Genomic DNA, 20267 nt, shown 5'->3' on the forward strand with positions numbered 1-20267 from the left:
GATACACAGATACACAGATAGACAGATAGAGACCGCTTATTATTTTATTAGTATAGATTAGATAGATAGCATTGTTAATAGTAACAGTAAGTAAATGAAATGAACCTCTGTTCACAAAAATGCCCATCTCTCTTTTTAAGGGATTGGGCTAGACTCCTCCATAACATGATGCTGCGTGGGGATTGCTACACCTCCCACAGCGAGTTTATTACTTTTCCGGCATTAAATAAAGCCGGTATCTATTTGTACACCTGGGTAGGGAGAGGAAATAGGGGTGAAGAGCCTGGCCTAAGTGCACAACACATTGATGCTGCAGGGATTCGAACCCACAACCTAGAGTTACCTTGCAATTATAAGTCTTAAACCACTGTCTTAGTAACAGTGGTCAGTTTCATTCCTTCATTGACCCTCTGTCATACCATTTCATTGCTGTTCTCAGGCCCAGCCATTCTTCAAGCTGTAAGTGAGAATGCAGTGACAAGGGAAGCACTTGAGACTTTGCAAGAGGCTATGGACTTACTCCAGACCAGGTTTACCCAGGTGATGAGGGAGAAAGCAGATATAATAGACAGGTGCCAGGAATTAGAACATCAAAATCTACAGCTAGCAGGGGAAACAGAAACAATAGGTAAGAGGCTGGGTAGGGAAAGATTTTTTGAACATTTGTGACCTGCTACCACGAAATGATCATCAAGTCGCAAGTTGGTAGTTTTGAGACATCTTAGCTGCTGAGTAGGAAAATTATTGTAAAAGTGAATAATCATTGTACTTATATTTTTGAATTTGTTTCTCTCCATCTATTTTACCAGGGGAATATATCACATTATACCATAACCAAAGAGACATGATGAAGAGACGTCAAGAAGACAGGGAGAGATATGTAGCCATGTTAGCAAATGAGAAAGAAGACATGCAGGTATGTGTGTACACAAAACAGGGGGAAGGGCTTTTCAGGGATTGTTGGCACATGGGGCTTGAAAATGAGCATCAACAATTCGAAACTAGCCAGAACTTTTGGGAGTGATTTTGACTTTGCACTCGAGAAAAACATGCACAAAAATCCAACTTGTTATGCTTAGGACAAATTTCAAATGGTGGGAGGAAGTGACAAGTGGGGGACCTGCCAAAATCAACTGAGATAAAAAAAAAACCTGCAATGTTTCTAATAGTCGTGGGAAAGCATGTTATTTTTTCCAAAATGGTGACATACCATGATAACGCTGGACTAATTATCAAGCTTGATGAATCTATTCAATGAATTGAAGCAAGTGTTATCATTTCAGTAGTTAATAGAATTATGCTTAATGGGCAACTTTGTTTCCAAGTAGGATAATAGAGTCTAGAGCATTAAATTAGTGCACTTGAGCAGACCTGACAGAGTATATGTAGCTGTGAGGCTTGTCAAACCTGTGCTAAAATAACCAGTAGATTATGACTTCCACTTGTCTTCTTTTTATAGACTTGTTGGTTTTAAAGTCTACTGACACATTTAAATTGTATTTTTAAAATAATTAGAAATCATTGTTAAAACACAATCAATAAATTTGAGTTCCCATATGGCAAACTTTAAAACATTCAAGCTGAAATTTCATATGTCAGAGACTTGAAAGTTGCAGGACTTGATTAATCTGAACTGCATGAATCTGCAACACTTGAGTGTTTTACAAATTGTAGCAGCTAGAACAAGTTTCTGGTGTCAGCTGAATCTAGTGTGCCTGAACTGTGAAATACATTACATGGAAGGGTTTGGGATATACATTATATGTGACCTGCTACCACAAAATGAACATAAAGTCTCAAGTTGGTAGTTACGAGACGTCCTGGCTGCTGAGTTGATGTTCTTTGTTTGCTGCGCACCTTTGCAAGCCAGTAGTATGTCCTACATGAATGGTCCATTGTGCCCCCATTCACAAAGGACATACAGACATACTATTGGCTTGAACATGTGCGTGTGAAACAAAGAACACCAACGCAGCAGCCAGGATGTCTCGGAACTATGAACTTGCGACTTTACGCTCATTTCGTGGTAGCAGGTCACATATGGAGGAAAGTAGTGGCTAAGCAATAATGACACATTCCATAATCTAGTGTGTGATTTATTTCAATACCTCAAAGCATACAAAAAATAATAATAACACAAACAAACAAAAACAGTGGAAATGTCCATGGCTTTGAATCTGAATGTGATTGATTAGTATTATCATTTTGTGACTTTTCCTTATATTTCAGGCAAAATTGGAGCAACTTCAGAACCTAGTCATGCAACTTCTGCAGGAGAAACAGCATTTACATCAATACCCACCAACGCCTAGGTTATCACCCAATATGACAAATTCCATCACCCCAAGGGACCATCCAAATGCCTTCAAAGTGAAACGAGCCAAGGAGCTTGGTGGAAGCATGGATAGCTCAACACTGGATGGTGAGTTGGAATGCTCAAATTACTGTAAATAACTTAATTTCATGAGCAATTTAATTTCACGGGGAGCTCAGATCCACAAAATTAAGTTGTTCCGAAGTTACATTTGTGAAGGTAGCAAAATTGATGCCTGTAGCTTCAGCAAGTCACCGATCATAATAGGTGTATTAAAACCAAACTGAAGTCAAATAATTCAAATAACATATTATATGGCAAGCTAAATGGAACCCACTTTTCTTGATCAGTTTTGCTGCATATTTGAATCCCATTTTAAAAAGTGAGATTTCCTCCAAAAATAGGATGATATTTAATTAATATGAAGCTCAAGGATTGTGGCGACAGTGCCATCACACAAATTGGTCAGCTGTCACAACTTCATAAAGCTGTGCTGTTTCTATATGTTGCATAAGTAATATCTGCATAACAAAAGTTAGTAATTGTGTCATAAATGTGTTTGATTCAAACTTAGCAACGCAACGTTACTTATCACAGTCTCAAACAATCATATAATTATACTACATAGCAGGATATTTTAGTGGTGTTAAATTTTCACAATTTTAACTGTTCTGACCAGTTTGCTGTTCTTTATTTGTGGTTTCAAAACAGCTACACAATGAAACCTATTTGAGTTAGGCATATTTTTGTTGACTTTTAAATTTGCAGGTTGTAAATTAACCATAAAAAATACAAAAATCAACATGTCACAAAAATTTCCCATTTTACAGTGTTTGCTAATGTTTTCCCTAAACATATAAATATACGGTTATGTTGACAAAACCTATAGCAATTCAACATAATTTTTGTACCCATTTCCGTTTTTTTAGACTACGGCGACGATTGGTCATCTACCGATTCAGATCCCGACATGGGAGAGGATGCCGCGATGGAAGACGACGATAGTAACTATTACCAGATCCAACCGCTCACACCGAACAGCACCTCACATCCTGCTGACAAACTAATGCATAACCACCATCACCATGAGCACAACCACGTACCAACAGGAGAACACACAGCGCACCAAATCATTCAATTACTGCAACAAATGGGTGGAGCAACGGAAATTGACAGGAGTTCAATATTGGACCATGAATTAATGCCATGTAAATGTTGTTCTGGTGGGCTGATTACTGTATAGCACAAATTGTATATGCCACAGGTGTGGTGTGTGTTGTAGCTACACAGTCAGATTCTATTCGTTTTTGTTTTATGGGAAAAATGGGCCATATACTGTCTCTCTTGTCATGTATTTGTAAAGAGCCAATCAGCCATATAGGGTCAAAGAAAGCCTTTGACCCTTTATGAGTGTATTGCCCCTTGGAGCCATTATAGATAACTGCAGTATTTGCAAACAATAAACATGTGGTCCATAATTGTAACATTCCATTGTTTATGAGTTGTAGAGTTAGCAAGCTGCTTTTTGAGGTATTTGTTGTTCAGCGGATTTATTGTTACCGAGATAGGGACCAACAATGCATCCTTTTAATTCTTGTTTGGAAAAGGAATTTGGGATGTTCAGTACCGGTACCTTAAAAGAGGAAATAATTGCAATTTTAACACCAAACCTTTTAGAGGTAGATGCTTACCTATATCTATGGTTCATGCGACCAGGCAATGTTTTTTTCTATTTAAAACATCAGTATAAGTCTTGCTGGCCTTAGGCAACTCCAAAAGCAATGTATTAGCCGCAACTTATAATCCAGAATGTATGGTACTATAATTTTTCTAAACATTAAAATATCTAGAATCTGGCTGTGTACTTTATAAATGAACAATGTTTGTGCTGTATTAATAATTCTCTACTGGAAGGTTATTTTTCTACACCCATGGAAGCAGTGTGTGACCTACATAGCTTTCCTATTACATGCCCTCATCATCGTATGTGCTGTAGAACGTACCATCAGTATGGTGTTAGGAACGGTAACCTGCCGCAAAACTTTGCCAAAACTATTTTAATTTGGATGTGGTGGAGGTGGTTTAACGATATCATTCTGTGCTCCTCCAGTTGCGGTGTTATATTCTAATTTGCATTGGTTGCAGACTCTGCATTGATGGATGTGTTTAGTTGGATTGCGAGTATACGGATCCTCAATTAGCTACAAAGTGAGCAATGTGAATATTGTTATTATAATTAATATATTAATGTGCATAGCGGATAGGATATATATTTCACTATACCAATTTTCACCTTGATATGGCAGTGACGTCAATGCATTGAGAGAGCTGTTTTGCGCACATACCTATGCAGTGTCTTTAGCATGTGCGTGTGTACGCCAGCAATTTGAGCGAATGCTAGAGATTTAAAGCTGCCTCCAATGTAATACGCGCTGATGTCGCAGACATATTAAGATGATAAAGCGCTGACATCACAGACATATTAAGGTGATAAATGGTGGGTGATGCTGGATTCGCATTAAAAAGCATTCCTGTTATGTGTGTCATGAATGCCCTACATGCACACAGTATCATGCCATGAACACCCTGCACACATACACACGCACCCCAACACACAAGAAACAAAATATTTTATCAATACTGACAATTGAATGATAAATTAAGTAAAATTAACATGTTCCTTAAGTTGAAGTGGTGGGCTCTGGACAGCATTGAAATTTTAATGGTGGGCTCCTGAAGTGTGTGGTGGGCGACCTGATATGTAATACAAATATCTGAAGTGTTGCATATATAATAATGCTCAAATATCAACTGCTTATGAGTGCAATGATACATATCGGGTGCATTACATACTGACGGATGTTAAATCCAGCGTGCATTACATAGTGACAGATGTTGATCGCAAATTTATCAAAAAATGGTCATCGGGACAACGTCGAGTAGGTAAATTGTATTGGGCATAGATTATAAACTTGCCATTAATGTTCAGCAATTCATGTGTCTATTAAAAGTAGACCCTTGAAAGATATTTTCAAAACATTAAAATGTAGTAAAATCATACATCTCATATATTGAATAGATTGCTAAAGTTATTAGTCACTATGTCTTGGCGCAATTTTTTTGAGAAGTCAACATCTGTCACTATGGATTTTACTGTAAAGTGCAGATCCGTCACTATGTAATGCACCCGATGATATATGCTGTCCTGAATTGTAACTTTTAAGATGGATTATTCCATTTCAGTTCATATATGAGTAGAAATGGGTTTAATCCATCAGTCAGTGATGAAAGTTACCTATTAAAATTGTGCAAATATAAACAGTTGATAATGTGGCAAACATAACACTAGATTTGCATTAACAGAGTTAAAGACGCCTATTACCTGAGATTTCTCACCGTTTGTAAAATTGAACGCAAATATCACTCTACTTTTCACATAGTGAATGTGCAGGTAAATGGGTCATAACATTCCTCTGTAGACCCCAAATTGGGCTATTCAATTTGAAATCCATACACCCCCTACAGAAGACATGACCTTCATTATCCACACAGGGCATGTGAATTTCAAATGGGGTTACCTGAATGGATGACTCCATTTAAAATCGACACCCCCTGTGCAAGCGATTAAGGTCATGTCTTCCATAGGGGATGTGTGGATCAACTGGAAGAGCCCATTGCAAAAGGCAGTGTTAACCATCTTCTTGCTCAGCAGCAGCTGAAATAGAAGCTTAATGTCCCTTTTTATTTTGTAAATTATTTTCTATGTGTGCTCTTTTAGACTTCATTATGACCACTGGTTTGTGGTCACCAAAGATGCCAATTCGGTAATATGAAATTGCTCTTAGACTTCAATTTGACCACTTTTTTTGTGGTCACCAAAGATGCCGTTTCGGTAATATGACACGGTAGCTAATATTTGCACTTCTAATAGGAAAGTTGTGCAAGATCTGAAAGTTATGAAATGATTATTATCAATTGTTGTCAATGCTATTGTTATCACAGTTAATAATGGTCTAGAGCAAGAACAAAGTTCATCCGGGATGAATGTTGTACACAAAGCTAATCTAGGAGAGACCCGACTCCGCCATGATTGCTTGTTGTTCTGGAAATGTTAAAGGAATTTAACAACCTATATATTTTTTTTCTTTTAGTATTATTGGTAAAAATATGTTTACTTGTTACAAATCAGCATATGTAAACCTGCGATATGTCTTGCAATGAGGGTCATTAATTAGAAATGATTGACCACGAGACCATTTAAAAAATTTATTTAGAGAATGTGACATCGTGCTAGCCCTACCAAGCTGTCTGTAGCACAGAATACAGTAAACACTTGATGGCAGTGTCTGGTTTGTCATTCAATTCACTTTTTTCTGTAAATCCCATAAGCCTAAAGCCTTTGTGTAAATTTTACCCCTTATGGTGCACAGGGGAGGGGGGGGGGGCAAACGGCCCCCCGTCAGAACTCTTGCCCTTTTATTGTCCCCCCCCCCCAGTAAAAACCCAAAATTATGAAAATTTCCACTATTTGCTGCAATTTTCTTCCCCATGCTCTCCCCAAAAAAATTCCTGGTGCCGCCACTGATCATCAATGATTTGTGCAGTAAAGATTTGCTTATCAATGATACATCATCAAGGATAAATATTCAAAGGCTTCTAAAAGGGATTTACCGAAAAGGTGAATTGGATGTACAGCTACTTAATGTATGAATGGCCAGGATGATATCACATTTACCCGACAATATTGGAAAATCAGTCATTTTTCATAAATTTTATTTAAACAAGACTTACAAGAAGATTATATGTGGTGAGTTTTAGCATAATAAACATATCTTTATCAATATAATGGAGGCAAAATCATGTTGTTTTTCTTTAATGATTGTTTTATATTTTACATTCCAGTAATTCAATTAACACATAGCCCTTTGTAATTTCCAAATTGATGAAAAATTAAGCGTGAGCTCTGATAACATCCATCATCCGTACATGCATCCTCATTGGTACCTGAACCAATGGTAGTATATTTGTACAGATACAACTGCATGGTTCGAGGAGAAGTAGTGCAAACTATTTTTTCCCAAATTACTGGCTACGGGCCTGTCACCCTGAACTATGGGGATAAGGTTGTACCTGTGTGTCAAACATGACACAGGTAAAGAGTCTGTGTCACTTGTGATTGACCAATGAAATGACATGATTTATAGCTCATGAATATTTATAAGGTGTAATAAGTTTACTTTTATGAGTGCAAGTATTCAATATGAAAGATCCATGTCCCTGTTACACAGTTAAGAAACAAACCAAAAGTTCTATAAAGTCCTTTCGTTGGGGGGAAGGGGTCAAAAATCTTGTTTTTAAAAACTAGTTAAAACATCAGTCAGTTGATTTTATGGGTTGCAATTTTTAATATTTCACACTTTTGTTTCAGGGAGGGTGGGGGAAGGAGGTCGGCCTCATAATGAAAGCACTTTTGTTTATAGGTTATAGGATGTCATTGAACTTTTGATTTGTTCCCATGATCAAAATGGATTGATTCAACCAGTATATTGTATTTACTTCATGCAGCTTAAGGGGGTACTACACCCCTGGCCAATTTTGTACCTATTTTTGCATTTTTCTCAACAATTATAGCGCATTGGTGACAAGTAAGATATGTATATTATAGGGACAAGGACTACAACTACTGTACTCAAAATTCAGCAACTCAGGGCAAGTAGTTATTGATTTATTGATAAAATATTGGTTTCCCCTCATTTTTGACTGTAACTCCACAACTGTTGTCTGTGCTGAAATAAAGTTTCCAGTGCAGTAGTTGTAGTCCTTGCCCCTATAATATACATATCTTACTTGTCACCAATGCACTGTAATGTTTGAGAAAAATGCAAAAATAGGCACAAAATTGGCCAGGGGTGTAGTACCCCCTTAATAAAATGGGAATCAAATAGTTTTCTGTTCACTGGATAGTTCTATTTTAGTGAGAATGTCAACTTGTATACACAGGTTTGTTTTGCTAGTACAAGAAAGATAAATAGCTGCCCTGTGTTAGGATGTTGAAATTGCATTTGCAGAGGAATCCATTAACTTGACAAAAATGTTTCTCTCGTTAGGGCATTGGGTTTTGAGATTGTTTATCGGGTGATTAAAGTTACTTGGAGCATCTCAAGTCCCATTACCCTCCGACATAACACCTTAACTGTCGGCTATTACACATACAACACTCTTGCACTAACATGTTGATTTGGTTTGGTACCCCTCTCCACTCAAGTGGAACTGGCCAGTATATTGAGTAAAATTATGGATAATGACATGACCGTATTGTGAAACATTCATGTGTAGATGATTTTTGTACAGAATTTATCCCAGGTTGTTACACCTTGGGAAGGGAAAAACATTTTTTTTTTAAATCCATAACCGTTAATTTAAAGGGGCATTTAAGTGATCCACAGCCTCATCCCCCACTTTTCTCAAAAAAGTTTTTTATATCACTGAAACCTCTGGCTACATAATGTTTATGTACAAAATATTTCTTGCAGATTAATTTGTTTTGCAAAGATATCGTGAAATTTGAATTTCGTTCTGGTGCACCAGAACAAAATTACAACGCATTGTCTATGGAGCAGCGTAATACACATAATCATGCATAACTTCAAAGCGCAAAAATCGGAATCAACTGAAATTTTGGGAATAGGCTTTTTTCGTGGATATGTACTGAAAAATGTCATAAAAGAGGATGCTAGGATCACGAAATACTCCTTTAAGAATTGAATGAATTATTTTTTATAGAAACATGGAATATGTTGTGGTTTCACTGAATGCAATAAGTGAACAAAAGTTTTGCTGTTGTAGATTGGTGCCAATATTTTCATGATCTGGTCGCTAAACAATGTATGCATTGATGCAATTGCAATGATGTCTTCCATACTGAAGGCCGATATGCATTATGTGTAAAATATAAAGTATTACCCACAACTTTCATGCATTAGCCATGACCTTTAACCTTTCCCTGAGTACTGTATGTGCTATTATTTTCATTTACAGAACTCACACAATTTTGAAATTTGGGGAAATTTCACAAGTAGTTTTAATGTTTATTTCATAGAATTTATGTTACATTAATATATTTTCGTATGATGCGTGCTACATGTAGCTATACAGCTACTCATAGCAACCTACACAATATGTTAGGTAAATTACCTTCATGTAAGCCTAGTACTGTTAATCTAGAATCAAGACAGTGATTATACAGCCTATGGAATACACTATATAATCCCTCAATGAAGTCTTGGCAATAGGCTAATTTGACGTAGGCTAACATGAACAATATAATCGGTAAAGACGTTGTTGGTGTAAAATTGGCCTTTCTTCTTGCGTACATACATGTGCAACTTTGGGCATATACCTTTGTAGCAAAATTTGGCATCATTTACTTATGTTAGTCGCTAGCAGATGCCTTGTATTCTAGCCAGTTGGGGCTTCATGAGAGGGTGAAAGATGTATATGCATTCATCCCTCTACAATGGAATCCACAGTGGCGTTATTTATTTAGGTTTTTAAAAATAAATGAGATTAACCTATTATTTTGATAATCGGCACAAAAATATTTCAATTGTTTATTTTATATGCAGGCCAGGTTAAATGCAAACCCCTTGTAAGTCTCATGTACGTAGAGGGTTAAAGATTATTGGACAGGTTGCACATGGGTCAGTGCTGGGTATGGCAGAACTAGATTCTTCAATTCAACATTATTTAAAATAATAAAAATATTAAGAGATTTAAAATTATGTTTCATTTTCTTACATGTAGATTATTTTATTTACTAATAATTATGTTTATGCCAGTGTAAATTGCCTTTTCTGTTTGTTTATGCTTGATTCCAAATATATATTTATTTGTCACTATTCTTTTAATTCAGTTTTAGCATAAATAATTTTTGGGTGAAATTATGTATTAATTAATAACTGTTTTCATTTTGCTTGTGTGAATTTCTAATGGGGTTACTTGAATGGGGTGATTCTATTGGAAATCTACACCCCCTGTGTGGGAGATTAAGGCCATGTCTTCCATAGGGGGTGTATGGATTTTAACTGGAATAGTTATGCATTATGCAAAGAGGTTACTCGGACTGGGCATGTGGATCAAACAAAAATTGCGTAATTAAATCGGGTTCTCAATTATATTTGGTCGGGGGCGAGTGAGGGCCAAAATCATTTTCAAGATGTGTTTTTAGGGGCCAAATATTCATTTTTTTTTCAGTTGTGGCACTATGGGGGCAAGGGTAAATTTGCCCTCATGTTTTTCTTGCCCCCCCCCCCCTCCAGTTTGCAATCCAAGGTTGTGCATTAGCGTTGTAGTTTGTCAAACAGGCACCCAGGCTTTTTTTACCCCATTGTTGCCCAGTTTTGGCTCCTGGTGTATCCAATATTTTATACTACAAACTATAGGACCGGGAGCCATCTTTGGGAACAGGAGCTCATTTCAGCTCATGGTCCAAGCATACTTAATATAAGGCCTGTTTGGGGCATACATTTATATACCCAAGTAAAGAGAGAGAATAGATTTGAGGCCAGTGCTCAGTGCAATGATTCCACAGATGTCTAGACCCGCTACCTTGTGCTCATAAGTCAAGGTCTGTACCTTGCCCTACCATACTTTTGAATGAAATGTTTCTATTTTGCACAGTATTCTTTTGTGTGACTCATTATTCGTTCATTCCAGAAGTTTGTGTACACATACATGTATATATGATCTTGTAGTTCTGTGACCTGTGTGGGCTATTCCAGTTGAAATTCATACACCTGGTATGTAAGACATGACCTTAATCTTCCACATGGAGTGTGAATTTCTTTTTAAGTAGAGTTACCTGAATGGGTGACTCCATATGAGATCTAAACCTGTGTGGGAGATGAAGGTCATGACATTCATAGGGGGTGTATGGATTTCAACAGGAAGAGCCAAATAAGGCCTAAAGTAGTGTGAAACATACGTGGTGTACGTGCCGTCAAGACATGCCAACGGGCGGAGCTAACTAGTATTGTTCTCTGTCGGCAGATCACAAAGCTTTCGTTTGGCGCCACTGCATGATAAGACACAATTGAAGTACCCGATCTTGTAAACAGAACTTGGGACTTGAATTGAGCTCACACGAAACGCTTACATGCTTGGCGACACATATGCCTTGTTTATCGCACAAATAGAGCTGGGTTACATCATGGCCAAACAATGCAATTGGGCTATTGCAGTTGAAATCTATATACCTTAATGTCCCACACAGGGCTGTAGATTTCAAATGGAATCACTCATTAAGGTAAGCATGGGAAGAGGCCTACGCATCATACACTGAAATACGGGACCATTTCACACTCCCTGTGTGAGAGATTAAGGTAAAGCCAAGAATTCTCCGCGTTGCGGAAATTCCGCGAAAATCACGGAATTCGGAGGTAAAGCGGAAAACGCATTTCTGAGAAAAAAGTATAAAAAAATAAGCAAAAATGACCTAGAAAAAGAAATAAAATGCAATTGAAAAGAAATAAATAAAATATTAAATGAAATGGGTCTTCAAAATTCATCAAAATAAAGTAAAATCCGTCATAGATTTACCGTACAATCTTGTCCTACCTCCTTTACAGCCATGATACCAAATCACCCACTCTAACTTTGCAACATCGCAATGATTCTTGTGAAATTTTATTATGTCAAAAATGTGCTAAAATTACAAAGCGGAGAAAAGCGGAATTTAGCATTTGTAAAGCAGAAAATTATTGGCTTTAGATTAAGGTCATGTCTTCCATACATGTAGGGGGTGTATGGATTTCAACTGGAATAGTCCATTGTGCTTGTGTTGCAAATGAGGTGGTGACATTTCATCATGCAGATATAATGAAGCCAAATGGGGCCACTTTTCTGTATTTATACAGTATATGTGCTACATTGACAAACAAAAGTGCAAAAGAACTCTTATAGGGTGTGAAATAAGCATTATTTACTCAAATTTAACATTATTCAAACTAGACCAAAAATGCAAATTGAGTTGCATAACATTTATGTACCTTACGGCGAGTCGGAGCCATCGGCAGCGTTCGAAATAGGGCCGGTCAGCCGGCCATTGGCCTGTAACTTTTTGGCCTGGCCGGTAACTTTTCTGCTTGGCATATATAGTTGCCCGCCCGGGTGGCCGGTAACTTTTTAAGGTCAAGCCCGGCTGGCCTGTAACTTTTTTAGGCATATTTCGAACACTGGCCATCGGGCATTTAATTAAATATGTTAAATTCCAACTTAATTTGTCCAGGTCAGTAATATCCCAGTAAGTTTTCCACCACCAAGAATTGAACCTGGGACCTGATGCATCAGAGAATTCTAACCACTGAGTCATGGTCTCCCTGGTTGTGTGTATTGAATATAGTTCATGTTTTGAAAGTATGGAAACGGTCTGTTTGAAAATCCTTGAGTGTAAAGTTTGAACCTGTAAAGGTCCATTCAGTGATCCCAGCGTAAGTGTAACAAGATTAAAATTGTTTTTGCCTAAAAGTGGAGGATAAGTCATTCAAATTGTCATTAGGTAATTTTGAAATGAAAAATTTGAAACACAAACAAACAAAGAATACAGCAGTATTGACAAAGTTGAGAAATTACAGATTAGTGTAAAATATCTTCTACTGTCTGTATATTGTGAATTTCAGCTTAAGGGATCTAAAATGAGCGTTTATTGCGTTTCGACAGTATTTTTTTGTGGGACATGAGAGCACCTCAGACCTATCGAATTGCATTCTGAATACGAAGCATGTCTTTCTGATATCAAATAATTTTCATTTTTGAAAATTACAATATAATACAAATTTTATGACAAATTATAAAAATTTGATATTTTTCAAATTTTTGATATATAACAGTCCTCGGTAAATTATATAAATCTAATGATATATTCTTAAAGTGTATGTAGCTGGGAGGAAAAGCCGACGGTCAATTGAATATTTTGACCTTCATATTGAAGATATGGATTTTCCCCCAAAAGACCTAATTTTTTTGGGTGTTTTGGGAAAAAAATCCATATCTTAAATACGAAAGGTCAAATTTTTCAATTGATCGTCGGCTTTTCACCCCACCTACATACACTTTAAGTATAAATCATCAGATTTATAAAGTTTACTTCAAGTACTGTTAAATATCAAAAATATCAATTTTTAATGATTTGCCATAAAATGTGTATTAAATTGCAAATTTCAAAAAATCAAAATTATTTGATATCAGAATGACATTCTTCGTATTCAGAATGCAATTCGATAAGTCTGATGTGCTCTAATGTCCCAAAATAAATACTGTCCAAACGTTCATACCCCAGCCCTTAACCAAATAGTAGGTTATGTGCCAAAACCTGAATTTTGGTGGTTTTTATTATCCTCTGCATGAGCAAATCACTTAATGGGCTTTTAATAGACCAAAAGTATTTGTATCTATTCTTAACATTTTTGTTATTTAATTTATGTTATTATCTTGCCTTCAACGTTCTGAATCAGGGATGTGTACGGACATGAAAAAAGGAGTCATTCCTGGGCTGTTGCCAAATTTGATTTAGAAAATGTGCGTATCTCCCAGGGAAGTGAATATTTTCAACTTCAAGGCCTTCATGTACACGCACATGGAGTTGGAATATTTTCAAAATGAGTTAATTATGTACTATATCCAGATAGCATTAAGTTCACAATAGAGGTTGTGCATATGACGTATCATACCATACATATGGCGGACTACTCAAATGCATTCAACAAAAGCATGATTGCAACCTACCGTGAAAGTTCGTCTCACACACATAACAAATGCACTACGATCAAATAGGTTAATGACATCATTTGATTGAATGGACTGCACTGCGCCATGATTACGGTGAAGGACACCGATTCAAATCATTTGTTTGGAGCCAATCAATAATTTCACGGACAACTTCTATTACATTGGTTGTATTCATTTGGCTATTCCTGTTGAAATCCAAACATCCCCTGTGTAAGACCCTGGTAAGACATGACTTTAATCTCCCACACAGGAGGTGCAGATTTCAAATGGAGTCACCTATTCTGGTAAACCCCATTTGAAATTCACACTCCCTCTCCCTGTGGAGGGTCAAGGTCATGTCTTCCATAGGGGTTTATGGATCTCAACTGGAAGAACCCACTTAACTACTCTTAATAGTGTCAAAATTTGATGAAATTTACACTCTAAATTAATCAAAATTGTAAACTAGACATTAACATTCCATTTGACATGAAAATATGGAAACAATAATTCATGTTTTAGGTAAAGCCCATAACCCTTTGTGTGTGGACCCCTGATGTCGTTATTTGACGTCATCCCAATGATGCACATCGCTAGCAAACATCATTACTGTGCATTTCAAAGCCGTGAAGTATGTAGTCCTGCACAATAATGATGTGTGCATCGGTGTGGCGACATCAGGGGTCCAAACACAAAAGATTTACCGAAAAGGTGAGTTGCCTCTTGGTTATCAAGTCAAATGTTTAAAGGCATATACAGTCATTTTTACTAGTAAAATAGATTGTAGTTCTGACATCCTTAAATGAAAACCAAGCCTAACTGCTTTTCACACCAATAGTGTCACAAGTTCAATTTAAGGAGAAAGGTGAACAATCATTTTTTATCTGTTCCGGTATATGACGACAGCCTTGTACTATACATTTGACTCAATAAACAGCACATATGCTGTTTATACATGGCTTTATTTTACTTCAAATATATGAAGAAACAGTTTCCAGTCAAATACAGTAGCAGTACGAGATTTTTAATCATATTCCATCAAAGTTGATAAAATGGGTTTTGGGTATTGGAATTAAGTGACTGTAATATCCCTTTGAATCAAACAATGTTCCTCATATATATAATCACTACCAATGTTTAGAAGCGATAACCAGATTGACATTGAAAGATTATTATTACGCAATGTAATTGATCAGATTTGGCCACTTTGTGTATTATAATTAAGCAAATATTGATTGTACATCATGAGTACAATGGTCAAAATATGATTTATATAATTACTGCGTGACTGGATGATGTATTGTTCTATTTCACATGCTGTTTACAAGCATGAGAAAAAAGCTTCCATATAAAAATTGGGGGAAATGCACCTGCAATTTGGCAAAAGTATCCTGAAAATTAAATGAGTATTTTGTGATCCTAGCATCCTCTTTTTATGACATATTTCAGTATATCCACAAAAAAAGCTTATTCCCAAAAGTTCAGGTGATTCCGATTTAGTGTTTGTGAGTTATGCATATTACACTACTCCATAGACGATGTGTTGTAATTTTGTTCTGGTATACCAGAACAAAATTCAAATTTCATGATATCTTTGCTAAACTAATTAATCTGCATGGTTTTTTTTGTACATAAACATTATGTAGCCAGAGGTTTCCAGTGATATAAAAATCTCAACTTTTTTTTGAAAAAAGTGAGGGGATGATGCTGTGGATCACGAAATGCCCTTTTAAATGAAAATCCTTAAATTTTGACAATATATTTTTGTATTCAGGATTAAAAACCTGGAAGTTCTCTTGCCTGTGTTTATTTGGCAACACATAATTTGCATATTTTGACTTTAATCTATTTTAGGCATAAAAATATTAAATAAAATAATAAATGTTGGCATTTGAATAGCATTGTATTCTGCTGTCGTTAGAATATATTAGCTGCCATACAATGCCCAAGGCATGCATGCTCATACCTTTACACAAAATGTAGGCGATGCTCAGTGGACAATATTCATAAGGCCAAAAAAAAAAGAAGGTTTGTCTCAAAGCTCGCACGCGCATTTGTAAATTCGTGAGATTTGGAAAAAAAGAAATGCGGAATTTTAAATAAAATCAAAAAATTTTTTTTTAGTTTTTCCGGAAAAATTAAGTGGAAATCTGATTTTTTTCTCCAAAGACCATGAAAAAAGTTGGGAATAAAAAAAAAAAAAAAAAAATTGCATTTCGCATTTGTTTTCAAACCACTCGTGAGCTTTGAGACAAACCATTATTTTTTTTTGCTTAACAGCTCCCAATTTCACCCTAAGGTAGAGAGAGGCAAGTAAAGCCTTGCCCAACTGCACAAAATGCTGGCACCTCTGCGCCACCGTACCCACTTTGTTATACGTAAAGTGCATTTTAGTCATACACTGCAATCGTGATTACCTATAACCAGACTATATTTGATAATAATGTACAAGTACACAAACATGGTCCTTAAAGGTGAACCTCATTGAAAATAAAGTTATATATCAATGGAAAGCTTATGATGTCAGGAAGCAGAAAAGAATATTTTTTATTTGCATAGCGTGCCAGGCTAGACATAATCTCCATGCAAAGATTGGATTTTGGCACCCCCTAAATTACAAAACGAAATCGTTCAAATTGGGCGCTTTCGTTGATGACGTCAGCCCAGGGACACACAGTTACTTCCGGGTTTGATTGTAAACACAATGTCCCTGTATTACTGTGGCATGCATCGGGCCAATGCACGAATTCAGTCATTGTCGACTTACTTTACATGAAAAATATCTTCAATAAAATAAGAATAATATGAAGGAAATATCATGATCAAATTAAGTCAGTCCATGACATCGGTAGCAGCAAGCATTTGCGCATGGGATTGATCCCAGCGCGAAATTCAAACTCAATTACCCAGTTATACCCAGCCAGTTATGACTTATTTTGTCAAAATTTACGGAAAATTTATGTGTTGACAATAATTCTATTATTTCTAATATATATAGAAGGAACCAGCAACTTGAAGATTCCTCTAATTTCAAGTTTTATTGTGAAAATCAGACTTGCCGGGCAGCTTGCAAAGTACAGGAAGCAAGTCTTGTTTACACGTTTCCGAGTAAGATCACGTGACGGCGAACCCTGAGCTCACGTCACGAGCATTCCCAAGGTCATAGACGATTGATTTGGGTGCTTTTTGGGCGCCTTAAAAAAGACCAAAAATTCAATCATTTTTTTAATTTTTCAGCTTTTATTGGCCATCAAAAAAATCGGAAAAAATAATTTTTAATATCCTGACATCATAAGCTTTCCATTGATATATAACTTTATTTTCAATGAGGTTCACCTTTAACAAAAGTCCTTGTTTTCTAGAAACCTTTATTATAAAGATACATCAAATGTATTTTAAGTAAATTCAATTATTATTTATCACAGAGCAAGTTATTTAATGCAAATACAAAAATAAGAAATGTACTGTACACTATGTATGATAAAGGTATTGAATTGATTTAATATAACTGCTGACAATATGGGTTTTTTTTTTCAAAATTGTTGAGCATGTTAGAACATACTTTCTTTGTTGTCTTTTGTATCATAAATTAACCTAAAGGCTATGGAAAGAGATAACTATATTAAAATAAAAAATATAATAACATGAAAATGATTCAAGGTGTTACTATGTGTTTACTATAGTTTTGTACAAAATGAAGCTACATGACAGATGCATTTGATTCAGTATACAGTTTTGGATGCCTTTGTTGATGGCGAGGTGCAATAATTATGTGAAGACAAGGTTGCTACATCGGCACGCATAAGTAGATGATAAAAGTGGTTGTCCAAGTAAAGTGTTGGATGCGAGCCGTAAGACCAATAGGCCTATAAAATAACGCCGTGTCAGACAAAAGTCTTTAAACATGGCAAAAGTTCCAAGTCAGCAAAAACATCTAAATCCAGCGATGCTGAGGTCTTCTTCAGAAGTGGCTCGTCTGCTCGGGTTAGAAAAACACGTTCGTGCTGATGTTTTCTAATCAGAAACGAGTCTCTGAGTAATTCTATTTTATAGGACTGGGGCCCGAGCACTTTTGCCATGTTTAAAGACTTTTGTCTGACACAGCGTTATTTTATAGGCCCATTGGTCTTACGGCTCGCATCCAACACTTTACTTGGACAACCACTTTTATCAATAATTATGTGGATTAGGGGGAACGAAAAGCCTGTTCTATGTGCGGATGGACCATATCAGGCTTGGTCGATCAGCTCAGACTATTTTTTTTTTAAAGAAACTAACCCTAAAAGTCACCAAATCTGTAAGTCAAGTAAATCTACATTTGGCCCAAAGAAGCTGATTTTACATGCACTCAAAAATTTCTGTCAGTGTTAATCCACTTTGGGCCAAAAATGGCTGATACTACAAGCAAACAGCAAATCTCAGAACAGAGAATCTGGATCAGTCAAGCCTGTAGAACAGTTTTATTTTGTTGCCTCGGCTTACCTTTTCATTAATTTTTTTATTTTGGGAAGGCAAATGCCAGAGAGGGATATTTTTTGACACAGGCATGGGCAACTTTTATAAAACGCCCAGAAAAGTATGAAAATGTTAACATTTGTGCAATTTTCTTTTTCATAAATATGTCAAATGGGTGGACTGAAGGAGGTGGAAGGATTTTCGAAAATCAATCAGGAAAGGTGGACAAGCATAACTGACAGACAGACTATTTAAAAAATCCCACAGAATTTCAGTCAGTGCACATGGGTGCAGAATTCAAATAGGAGGGTCCCTCAGATGCGTATGCACAAAAGAATTTGACCAGGTCTAAAGTTAGACCTGGTCTAAGTGGAATTTAGTTCCATCAGGAATAGTCCTTACTCTTATTTCCTTCCTAGAGTAGCTAGCAAATTCTATAGATTTAAATGCAAATTTCAAAAATAATACAAAATAATTTAGGAAAATATAAAGGAAAATGTCCTTTCTCCTAATACTAAATTCCACTTAGATACGGACCTGAAGTTTAAAGATTAGGTGTAAGTCCGAAAAAGCTGCCAGAATGCATTGACATCACTGATTTGCACCAGAGAAAAAACAGTATACACATAATTCTTGCACAGCCTTTAAAAATAAAATAATAGTATGTCACAAAGCTTATGAAGATTCTAACATCCAGTGTGAATATGTTTTTCCCCCACCGACTAAAACTCCGTCAATACTGTGGAATTCCATCTGCAAGCATATATGCCTCTAAATGAGCATATTTTTTTATGAAAGAGACAAAAGGCAGACACCCTCCATAAAAACATTTAGAGTTTGAGCAACTATATTACTGATACAGGCGGCTGTAAAACATGTATTATTGTAAGACCAATCCATTGTAATATTTTTGTGGAGGGTGCCTGCCTTTCGTCAAAATTATTTCATGAAAATTATTATTGGTTATTTCTCCATATGCTTGTAGATGGAATTCTACGCTATATACATATAATTAAATATTTTTGCTAAAAAAAGTGTTAATCACACAATTATACCAACAATGCTTTTTTAAACATATTTTTACCGATACTTCGGGTATTTTTGTACAAAAGAAAAATAAATAAAAAATAATCTTTCCAAGACAAATGTGCACCTCAAGAGACATGCTTTTTTTCCCTCATAAACACATTTTTGAAAAATTTTTAAAACTTCAAAAACAACAGTATTTTACTGCTGTCACACACTTTAAAGCCAGACACATGCAGTCTTGTCACTTGTAATCACCACTCATGTACAATACACCCCTACACCCACACACCCCACCCACCATTGGTGTGTGTTTGATCACTGGTCCCTCAATTCAGGTGTTGACCAACACCCGCACTCATGATCCCCCACACACAAACACAAACACCCCAATATAAGGCAAAAAAAAGAATGTCTCAGACACATATGGTAAAAAAGCTAAGTCCTATGCTTTTTTTTTTAATTTTTAATTTTTTTTAAAGAAAATGAGCTATGCGATATTTTTTTTTACAATCAAGGCACAATATTCATGTACTTTTTGATATTCAATCAAAATTGCAGAAACAGTAATAAACATACACAATAAATAGTTTTGATTGTCTCTTTACAATCATGATGAAATGTGTTAAAAAACAACAACCAAACTGTAAAAAAATTGGATCGTGATACAATACTGAAAACATCAACAACAAAAATGAAAATGGGCAAA

At 36.0% G+C, this 20267-nt stretch overlaps 1 protein-coding gene across 1 annotated transcript in view; it reads left to right on the forward strand.

Annotated features, from left to right (window-relative positions):
• Positions 1 to 6758, forward strand: part of LOC140136963 (golgin subfamily A member 2-like) — a 46887-nt gene extending 40129 nt beyond the window's left edge. Inside the window, exons 18-21 of the mRNA XM_072158627.1 lie at positions 440 to 628; positions 810 to 916; positions 2230 to 2422; positions 3244 to 6758. Of these exons, the coding sequence (XP_072014728.1) occupies positions 440 to 628; positions 810 to 916; positions 2230 to 2422; positions 3244 to 3557 (803 nt within the window). The 3' untranslated portion in view covers positions 3558 to 6758. The remainder of the gene's footprint in view (positions 1 to 439; positions 629 to 809; positions 917 to 2229; positions 2423 to 3243) is intronic.
• Positions 6759 to 20267: the final 13509 nt, after the last annotated feature.

The sequence above is a fragment of the Amphiura filiformis genome, chromosome 17 (assembly GCF_039555335.1).
Source record: "Amphiura filiformis chromosome 17, Afil_fr2py, whole genome shotgun sequence".
Classification (NCBI taxonomy): domain Eukaryota; kingdom Metazoa; phylum Echinodermata; class Ophiuroidea; order Amphilepidida; family Amphiuridae; genus Amphiura; species Amphiura filiformis.